General features: G+C 39.6%; 1 protein-coding gene and 1 long non-coding RNA gene across 2 annotated transcripts; one reads left to right on the top strand and one right to left on the bottom strand.

Moving 5' to 3' along the window:
• The first annotated feature begins 3613 nt into the window (after positions 1-3613).
• LOC144655460 (uncharacterized) lies at positions 3614-10892 on the top strand. Its single transcript, XM_078515707.1, has 5 exons — positions 3614-3912; positions 5407-5739; positions 6415-6702; positions 6921-9289; positions 10772-10892. Exons 1-4 carry the CDS (start codon positions 3699-3701, stop codon positions 8057-8059), a joined length of 1974 nt encoding a protein of 657 aa, XP_078371833.1. The 5' UTR covers positions 3614-3698; the 3' UTR covers positions 8060-9289; positions 10772-10892.
• Positions 8998-10765, bottom strand: LOC144655488 (uncharacterized). Its single transcript, XR_013571123.1, has 2 exons — positions 10430-10765; positions 8998-10367 (listed from the first exon to the last, which is right to left on the bottom strand). It is a non-coding gene; the product is annotated as an uncharacterized LOC144655488 (long non-coding RNA).
• Positions 10893-10970: the final 78 nt, after the last annotated feature.

A 10970-nucleotide genomic window follows, 5' to 3' on the forward strand; every position in this document is an offset into this window, starting at 1 on the left:
ACCTACTCACCCACCACCCCCTCCCACATCATTTCCGTCTCATCATAGGCGAAGAGTTAAATCAACCGGGTTGTGGTGTTTCAAGCTAGCATTCCAAAAAACAATGTACCGGAAAAATCTTGGCTAGGGACATTCCGTGGTTTGTGTTGCAAACGTCAACAAACGTGTTTCAATGATTGTTGTTTGGTAAACCTCTAATTGTAGCAAGTATTTATATAAACCCTGTCGAATAAGAGATAACACACTGGTTGTTTAGCTTTGTTCAGTTGCGTAATCTCCTTTAATCTCTGATAGCAGGATCAACATATATAGTCTCTCCTTACAATAAAAAATTTAAAGGAGTAAATGCTTTTCCCTGCAACTGTCAACCATCGCGTAGCCACTGAAAATTTAGCCGTCTACCGTCAGATAGCAATTTTTGGCCGGCGTTCACCGTCCAAACTAACCTCCCATTACGACTTTCTAATAAGAGATAAGGTGCAGGTGGCATTGTCTAACTACGTACTATGCTCACTGATCCCGTATTTATCACCGATAGTGACTGATAAACAGATCATTCTTCTTTACGATACCAGTACACTACCAAACAGATAAGTGATGAGAATGGAGAAAATCATAAACTAGGGGATTATATTTTTATTGCTTACGAGTAAGACCAAATCGCTAGAATTTATGTGGAGCAGTTGGAATGGAGAATTAACATTTCGGGATTACGCAAAGAAAGGCTTAAATTGCTATTTTTATCAAAGAGTGTTTAATGTTCACTATTTAAACCTCTTACCTATATTAAATAACTCCATTCAATAATAGATAAGATACAGGTTGACTACTGTCCTTCAGATAAAATTTATCCCGGTTCCGGATCTTTCTGTAATTTTTTAATCCATTTATATATTTACTGATATAATTTTATTGCACAGTAATCAAGCAGTGGTTCTCGTACGAATCCTTGCGATTCGAACCACAAAAATGAAACGAAAAATCCATTAAATTGTAATGAATTTCACTCTAGGGGGATGAACATTAATTCAAAGGGAGAAATGAAAGCATAACGTTAACGTTAATAAGCTTAGTTAACACTACCCAAGGCTACCTTGATGCCTTAAATAATTAACATCAAAAAGAAAATAAGGAAATTGTTTTAGAATATATCAAGTATTGCAGTTAACCCTTAGACGATAGACATGCTAAGTTATACCTTTTTAATTTGTGCCGCCGGACAGTGATATTATCTTACGATTGTAATCAGAGGTCTTTTAAATCATGATGTCTTGTATTTAAACAAGATAGGCCAGGGAACGCACGGATATCTGGTGTTTCGAGTATAAATTGGGCGGCTCCCCTGCCTGTGCGTTCGCAGGTGGAGGGTAAATCGAGATTTTTCAGCAGGGTGAATGACTCAGCTGCTAGTCATTTAAAACTATCTTTTCTACAAGAGTCGACTACTTGGAGTGAGCATCTTTATAGGTTCATGCCGCAGAGTATTTTCAGACCGTCCTTTTTTAGAATTCGTTTTAGGAAAATTCGTTTTTTGCTGACCCGTGATCACAAGCGTCTGCGTTTCTAATGATTTAATAAGCCATAGCTGACCTCCAACTCGTGAGAAAGTAGATCTAAATAGACACATGTAGCTTCATGTCAGACAGTTACGAGGAGTGTTCATTAGAGACTGATGAAGCCGCTGCGAAAAAACAAACGCCCAACGAGGAAATTCTGTCAAAAATCTTGAAGTGTTGTTGTACTGTTTTCCTGTATCGTTTAGGGCCTTTTAATCCTCGGACGTACAAGCAAACTCATACCCCCACCACCGTACAAGGGGGGGGGGAAGGTGGGGGGGGGTGGAACCCCTCCCCGGAGTTTTTGTTATATTAAGGCGTAGCGAAATTATTTTGCTCTTAGAAGAAAGCTCTTAGCTTACTCTACAAGATGACATAATTTTAATTGACTGTGACGTCATATGACGTCACATGACGTCATAAGAGCCGCAATCTTGGATCCACCATCTTGGATTTCAACATTTTCTTAGAAAGTCACAAAATAACGGAAATTGATGCAAAATCAAGCTAGAATGCTTATGGAATTTAAAAATAAACAAATCTTACATTTCTGTTTTAAAAAACTGGAAAAAAATCAAGAAAAATGTTAAAAATGACGATTTTTGGCAAGACCTGCTTGTATTTATGACGTTGCCATGGCAACGTCATATACCATGGACACATGGTTGACATATCACAATTTCCGCAAAGGATGAATGAACAGCTACCGAAAGTTTCAGCATTGTAGGGTAAATGCTTTTTTCAAAATTGGGAAAAAACCTTACGGGGGGGGGGGGGGGGGTGGCATCCAACCCCCCTTGTACGTCCGAGGGTTAAAGGGATATTTGTTTGTAAACTAACACAGTTAAATCTTTTCCGAGATTTTCTAGCTAAACATTAAAATGGTAGAAGCTTAAGGGCGGAAATATCATTAACCGAATTTTCGAGCTGTTATTGTTGGCGTTTTTTCCGTACCCAAAACAACGTTTTACCACTCCGAGAAAAACAGGTGTTATAGATTTTCCACATAACGAAGGTTCGAGGTGACATTTCACTAAAACAAGTTTGAGGACTTCCTAGCAGATATTCATGCATCGAAATGATCCGTGGGGTGCACTTATCTCTTTGCAGAGTAGCAGCTCAGAACAAAATGCTAGAGAGGACTGGAGACTCGGATACCCTTTCTGGTCCTTCAGCCAGCTTTAGACATATTAAAAGGGAAACACTCGATGAAGCCAGCCGCGATGCTCTTTTTTGCGTCTTCTTTAAATGCAAAATTTGTCAGCTTTGTTATGATTTTAAATATAAATGGTTTCCGCACATTCTCAATTATTTCACTCATGTCCCGTAGAACTTTGTTTTTTAACCTTCGGACGTACAAGGGGTGGGGGGGATGCCACCTTACATGATGTTTTTCGAAATTTTGAAAAGAGGTTTTACTCTACAAAGCTGTTCATTCATCCCTTGCAGAAATTTTAACATGTCAACCATGTGTCCATGATATTTGACGTTGCTATGGCAACGTCATAATTACAAGCAGGTCTTCTCTTTCTGAGAATTTTGTGGTACATAAAGAGAATATAATCCTTATAGACTATGGTTTTCTTTATATATTCTCCTTACTTGTCTGCTGTGGAATGTGTCGTTATGATGAGAAGATTTAAGACGTCGATCTCTTTTTTGAATAAAATTGCGGTGGATTAACAATGAGAATCTGACTAAGGGACGGACCATTTAATTTTTGAGGATGGGGAGGAGGGTGTGTGTTGGGGAGAGGCAATATTTCTAAGTGAGAATTTTTTTCAGCATTGGTATTTTAAAGAAGTTTCTTTACCCACATTACCTATACCTTGTATAAGATTTTTTTGCACCATCCATCTTTAGCAGGTAGGACTTGCTTGCACTTTTCCTCTTGCTTACTTGTGTACGATTTTTTTGTCTTACTTTTTTTGTGCAAGAAGGTTTTTCGTAATTGCCCAACCTCTCCCCCCCCCCCCCCTCAAAAAATAAATGGTCCCGTCTCTAACACCGTCGCAACAAGAATTTCTCTTCTCAAGTTTCGACTTCCGCTTAGTCTAAGCACAGTACGAAAACAACTTCACACAGACAGTTTGCCTCTATTTATAAGTTTCAATCGGTAAGCCCTACAAACCATTATTGGGGATGTCTAACAAGACTGCGCCGAGTTCCCCTTGCCTGTTTGGCGCATCCTTGTCAGTGCTGTGTCTTATTCTGCTGTGTGCTTCGACGATACGAAATGAGTCAAGGCACTCTGACCTCGAATCACGAGTTATTTTGGTAGAAGCATCTTTAGATGATCTAAGGACGAAGCTTGCTCGTGTCTCCGCGAAAGAAGATTCGGCAGAAAGTAACAAAGGTAAAGGTTTCAATTAATTTCTGTTGATTAATTCAGATAAACACCAACTTTTCATCGATACGTGACTTAATCGACTCATATTTGTCATAATTCTTGTGCGTTTCATCGATAATGGGGTCACTACCTTTTTATTTTATATTTAAAGATTAGTTTGGCATTCCAATTCCGGAGTACTATAATGGTACTACGTAAATTCAAATTGCCCATGGACATGGACATCAATACCTCTTGCTAAGGGACTGGTCAATAAGTATCAGGGGGGGTGGGCCGGAGCAATTGGAAAAGTGGTGGCTCGAAAATTTGTGACCCACCCCTTCCGTCTGGCTCAAAACTGACTAACCCACCCCTAACAGGTGGTTGAAAATTACATGACCCACCCCCTTTGCTAAAAAAAATCAGGGGACCTATCATTTCTTTTACATCTGTTAGGGGTTGGAGATTTTTAAATTGACTTCAGCTTTTAAAGTGAAACTCCCTACATAGACATTTCCCTGATGGACACTGCTGTTCCATGTACGTCTTTTTCCATTTCTTGCACACCAAAGAAGGATGAATTTATCACTTCTCATACTAGCCTTTTGTAAGTTTTCCACACATTTGTGTGTAAAGTCCATGGGGAAACTGAATCAGTATATGATATTAATTCATAATCAATTACTGAAGAGTTCATATTTTTATACAGAAATTAATAACATAAAATACAACCACTGTCAGTCATTCATATTTGCAAATTATTTGAGAAAAGAGTTTACTGGTATTAAAAGGCCTAAAGCCCTGCATGAATCTATGTAGGTTGAAGAGAGTCAGGTAAAACTGATGATATGATTCCAAGCCATCTAGGGGGGTCAGGGGGCATGCTCCCCCGGGAAATTTTATATTTGGGCCTTTTGAAATCGCTAGAAATTCATTTAAAACTGCTTAAATGGAGAAATTTATCAATTTTATATACTGATTAATTACAATACAACTTTTCTTGGAACTATAACAGTTAAAAGTTAGTGAATAAATAAGATGACCCACCCCCTACGTGTAGATCAAAACTACATAACCCACCCCTTTTCGAGGGCTCAAAAACTGATGACCCACCCCCTTTCTGCTCCGGCCCACCCCCCCCCCCCCTGTACTTATTGACCAGTCCCTAAGTGATAGGCCATTGTGCCAATACCCTGCGAGCAGAGTATTGTGCCAAACGCGTGTGGAGTGTATGTAGAATGAAAGGGTCCCCCATTTCATACAGTTTTCGTGGACCTATACACACCATGGCACTCCCAAAAGTCGTAACTAGTCGTTCTTTTCTCAAAGGTCAGACCAACTCGCCAAGGCTAGGCTGCTTTGGGTAAGTTGGGCTCTGTAAGCCTAAGTCATGTAACATAAACTTCGGAAATGAGAAAAGTGAAAGTCGTGTATTTCTCATTGTGAAGCAACTTTAGATCCAAAGAAGATCCTCAAAATAATTTTACACAGATTTTACTGATCAATAATTCTTGTTTACAGATGCAGCTTTCAATGACCTTGAAGATCATGTATTGCGTTACCGCAAGAGCTTGTCACGTTCATCAGCGAACAATCCCTCAATCCAAAACGAGATCACAACACAAATCAGGAACGTGTTCTCAACAATGATAAACACATTTTGTGCACGAGATGAGAAACTCTGTTTGCAAGGACCAAAGGGGGACATGGGAACGCCAGGATTGCCAGGACCCATGGGAAGACCAGGAGCGAAAGGAGACAAGGGAAATCAAGGTTACCATGGCAAACAAGGGCGAATAGGTCTCAGAGGAGTGAAGGGTGCGCTGGGAAGGGATGGAATTAAGGGAGAGAAAGGTATGTTTAGAGAACTCTTGCAACTGCTTCCACTTCCAGCCCTTCTAACAAGAGGTTCTGGATCTCTCTCCTCCGAAGAGGCTGAATTGGTTATTTCCTGTGGAGAGAATCCGCTAAGCAATGTGAGTGCAGGCGCAAGGCAACTTTTACGCCCGCACTCATCTCGCACAGCGGATTTCTAAATCGAACGTTCCATGAAACCTCTTCGGCGGAGAGAAGGCCGGGATCGACTTAACCGAAAACCGACGAACAACCAAAGAATTAAGAGAGAAATATCTTGATTTCTTTGTTTCCTCATGAGTATATAACCAACGTTCTTACACCCTCATTAAGGCCTCACTCTAACAAGTTTATCAAGCAACAGATTTCTGTGAACCAGTTTAAAGTCACTTCGAAAAATCTTGAAGCAAAATTATGAATCGAAGAAAAAATAATAACCATCTTAGGATCTCTCATTCTTATTAAATGTTCCAACCATGTTCCTCAGCCTCACTTACCTCGTTTCCCTTTGTTATTTCGTGGCACATTTGAAGGGTAAAGGTACACAGCATTTGTTTTGTTCAGGATCAACTTGCTTGGCCACCACTGGCAGCCGATAAATGTTTGTAAAATGATCATCTCATTTAAATGTTGTTGAAGACAACTTCAATTTCATTTTAAAATCATTTTTCTCAGGTGACCCTGGCCAGTCAGTTTTTGCTCCCAAAATAACATTTCCACCGACCTCCTTAACCGTTCGTGAAAGCATTTCAGCATCGTTCAGATGCAAGGCGGAGGGTCTTCCCACACCTGTAATAGCCTGGACTCGAGCTGGAAGGTTACTTACTGGTGAACACCACGTGATTCAATCTGATAATACATTGCTACTAAGGAATGTGACGTATGCTGATCACGGGACTTACACGTGCTCCGCTGTCAGTGTTCTGGGTAATGATAGTGCATCAGCCCACCTAACAGTGCACGGTAAATGTTTTAATGTTAAGCCTGTATATAAATCATTTTTATTTGTATTCGTTTCCCGTAGAACTGGCTAATAATTTGATAAATAACTCTCTTATGCTGGCGCACAGGTCACACTACAGAATCTCATCCACAGGATGAGAAGTCAAAACCACATATTAATAAAACGGGCTTCATCATTACTCTCTGTTAATCGCCCTTGACTGTGATTTCTCTTGCAGTTCCAGTTCAAATAACTAAAGGACCAAAATCCCTGGTGGTAGAAGAAGGCAGTGATCTAATCTTAACATGTACAGCGACGGGTCACCCTCAACCGAGCATTAGCTGGGAGAGACTGGGTTCATCTTTGGATACCAGGAGACTCCTCGTCGACGGTAACAACTTCATGATAAAATCCTCAAAAGTCTCGGACTCTGGAACGTACTCGTGCAGGGCCGAAAATGTTATTAATTTTGTGACTGCTTCGGCCAGTGTTGTTGTGGTACCAAAACTTCATTTCACTGTGAGCCCGCCTAAAACTATCGCGATTTTAGCGGAAAAATCAATTATCCTTCACTGTCAGGCTGACAGTGCAAACTTTCCAGTTGTGGTCACGTGGTCACGAGCAAACGGCCAGCGGTTGACTGCAAGCCACAGAACACTGTCAAACGGCTCGCTCGTTATCGAAAAAGCATCCCAAGACGATCAAGGTATTTATACATGTAATGCTCGAAATCTAGTGGCTTTCCTTTCTTTCAATGTCAGCGTCAATGTTGTGTTCGCAAGTTCCTGTAGTGAGCTAAAACGGGCTGGCTTTTCAGATAGCAAAACCTATTCCATCAGCCCGAGCGGATTGGCGCCATTCACTGTCTTCTGCGACATGCGTGACAAAAATGGCGTTGGCGTGACAGTTATTGGTCACGACAGTGAGGCACGAACTTTAGTTATCGGGAGCGAAGGTCCAGGTAGTTTTCAGCGGAATATAAATTACAGTGGCTATAGCAAACAACAGTTGGTCAACCTTATTAAAGCGTCTACAAAGTGTGAACAGTTTATTAAGTACGAATGTCACCACTCAGTATTGTTGTATGGCGATAACGAGGATGTCGGCTGGTGGGTGTCACGTGACGGTGTCCAGATGAACTACTGGGGAGGGGCCCCACCGGGAAGTCGTAAGTGCGCATGTGGCGTCAGCAAGTCATGTGTTTCATCAGGCATGCCCTGTAACTGTGATAACAATGATCTCGAGTGGAGAGAGGACAGTGGGGTTTTGACAGATAAGTCAACGCTACCTGTGTCTCAGCTCAGGTTTGGAGATACAGGGGGCTCCGACGAGAAAGGATATTACACACTTGGAAAGTTGAAATGTTATAACTCGTAACCATTACATGTAAGCAGATAGTCTGACATCATATAATGGGCCGGGGAAGAAGAGAGTAGGGGGTACCAATCAAGGTTTATGCGGAGAAGCCCCGCTCAGAGATCCAAACCCTGCTCTTTTATATACGACTTTTAACAGAAAAAGTAACCTTTTCATTTACCTATTATAAAAATGTTACCCCTCCTAGAACTACCCTGCAGTAGAAATACTGCATTCCTTTTCTTAACTTCTCACTTGAGAACCTGTAAAATTACGTAGAGGAATCGGCCGTATTTTGCTATTAAAGGAATCCTCCACTCTAATGACAAGTTGACGTTGAATTGTTTGGAAAAATGCCTAAATTTCAATTTTACAAGATAAGGTAGAAATAACATTTCATCATCATAATAAATAAATTTTCCGCGCGCCGCCATTTTGGATTTTTTGACGTGTAATGGTTGCTCAATTGTTTCACACAAAAGATCGTCTGCTTCTAAACAATAGTGGCAACCATTTCACGTCATAACATTCAAAATGGCAGCTCGCGGGGAATTTAAAAGCGAAAACCTTTTCCTTTTTGTGTTACTATTAAATGTTATTTCTCCCTTGTCTCGTAAAATTTTATAATTTAGACATTATTCCAAATTACTCTGCCCGCCCCAGATAAACATGTGCCAAGATAAACTTGTCGTGAGAGTGTAAGTTTTCTTTATCTTAGAATTAAAAAGAAAATATCTTTTTGTCACTAAACTTTTTGTCATCATAGTCTATGAACTATGTTGTCATATAACATTTCAAATTTGGGCCATGGTAAGATCAAAGGGGAGAGACGCTGGGAACGAGGTTGCAAAGGGAGAAGTTCCACTAATTACTTAACCATAAACTTAGTCCTGTTAATAGATGCTATCTATTCATGGTGGGTTTTCAAAGATATTTAATCAGAAACAGTTCACCAGCAATTTCAATGAAAATGTTTATTAGAGAGAAATTCACACTTGTTTCTCTTTATATGTGTCTGAATCCTTATTAACCAAGTGGTGTGGAAGCTATATAAACTGGATTCCTAATTAACGGTTTAAACTTATCTATACAATATCTTAATTTGATTTATTGCTTCGTAGCGAGTTACTAGGAATATCTATAGAATTAGTATAATTTCCACTTTCATGCTTTCTTTTTAATCTAGCTTTTAGTCAAGATTGGGTTTACGCCACTCAAGAAATTTTGTGAAACGCGAGCACCTTTAAAATCGTAAGGGTTATAGTCCGGCGGCTTAGCTCGAAATTTTAGTTGAATTGTGCACTTTTTGATACAAGCATGGAACTTGGCACAATGAAAGTGGTCACCAACAGAAGTTTTTTCAGATATAGTGCCAAGTCCGAAAACCACCAGTTTTCATGGAAACCGTAATTTATTAAAATCAATGAAATTTCGTGAAATATTTGTTTGTCTATTGACTTTATTGGTCTCAAAATTTACCAAAATAATTTAAAAAAAAGAAAAGGACCAAAAAGGAATTGCGCGAACGGGAAAATAATGTTACCCATGCGAGGCGCAACCCTAAAAACTAGTAAGAATGGTGATAAAAATCTTAAGTTTAAAAAACAATACAATAAATCTAATTAATTACTTATAGTTAAAAATTATGGTTAAAAATCTAATTGATTACTTATAGCTAAAGTTAGAAAACAAGTTGCAGATAATATTAGACACAAAAATTAAGAGCGGTGACAAGGGCAGTTACGGAAGAGGAACCAGGTGCAGGGCATGTCAATATCATAGGTAGAGTCCAGTAAAGTAAAATAAGTGGCGCGCAGAAAATATTTGAATAAACTTAGGCTAGAAAATTTGTCGTGAGGGGCGAGATTACAGATAGTGTTCCAAGGCTTACAATTGTATTGAAAAAAGAAGCTTGAAAAGTTGCGGTTTTACAGTAAGCAGGTTTAAGTACGAGGGTGGTGTTCTTAGAGCGAGACCGCCATGCGTGACGAAAGTAACATATCGATCAATATTTAGGTCAGCGTATCCAGAAATACAGTTATAGAGAAATAAAAGATCTCTCAAGTTCCCTGTCATATGTAGAGTGGTAGCAAGCGAAGAGTCAGCAGTCGTTGTTTGTAGGACATCTCGCCGATTCTAGTTCTTAGTATCCAGCGAGTGGCGCGCCTCTGGACTCTTTCTAGGATCGTTCTCAAATTGACACTAGCAGAAGCAGCTGGTTTATAGACAAATACTATTATGTCAGGTAGTGATACCAAGTCGCACGTACAAAATTTAGAATGAAATGCTGTAATTTAGACTGTTCACAGCCCTATATTTTCCTATTTTTCTTCTGTTAGCGAACGGTTCACCGATCGCGTGAGACCTGGACGCTAGCGCAAAACGAAAGACGCAAGGGAGCAGAGGGCGGGGAACGAAAAATCTTTTCCCATGCAATAATTTCCAACTAAATTATTGGTATAAAACAGATGATAAAAAATAACAATTGTAAGCCTAATTTAAAGCATTCATATCTGTATTTATGAATAAAAATCTACAATAAAAGGTTTATAAAAGTACAGAAGAAGTACTTCGTGGGAGAGGGGCCTCTCGGCTGAAAATTTCATTGCTGTTTACTAGCTGAAAATGGGAAATTGGCGTTGGCACTATATCAAGAATTGATTAGTGTGCGAATGCTTTTAATCCTGCAAAGTTTAGTGCTTGTATCAAAAATCGCACAATTCAGGAGCTAAGCCGCCGGACTATGCTAGAAAATTTAAAATTGTGGCTATCGTGATTGGATCAAAAAATATCTATCAGGGTTTCCACTTCGTCTAAAATCGTCAATAATTTACTGATGTCAGAATGATTGAAAGAATATTTCGCCCTAACAAAATCGCCATCTTGATTTTTACTCAAACTATCCCACAATTCCTAGAGAACTAAAATAGTG

Source organism: Oculina patagonica, chromosome 5, assembly GCF_052425735.1.
Source record: "Oculina patagonica isolate OP01 chromosome 5, crgOcupat, whole genome shotgun sequence".
Classification (NCBI taxonomy): Eukaryota; Metazoa; Cnidaria; class Anthozoa; order Scleractinia; family Oculinidae; genus Oculina; species Oculina patagonica.

What these genes read in the sequence shown, in the direction of transcription:
- LOC144655460 (XM_078515707.1), top strand. Translation starts at nt 3,699, where the DNA reads ATGTCTAACAAGACTGCGCCGAGTTCCCCTTGCCTGTTTGGCGCATCC. An exon ending in TTCGGCAGAAAGTAACAAAG is followed by an intron (nt 3,913 to 5,406) that starts GTAAAGGTTTCA and finishes TCTTGTTTACAG; the next exon opens with ATGCAGCTTTCAATGACCTT. An exon ending in TGGAATTAAGGGAGAGAAAG is followed by an intron (nt 5,740 to 6,414) that starts GTATGTTTAGAG and finishes CATTTTTCTCAG; the next exon opens with GTGACCCTGGCCAGTCAGTT.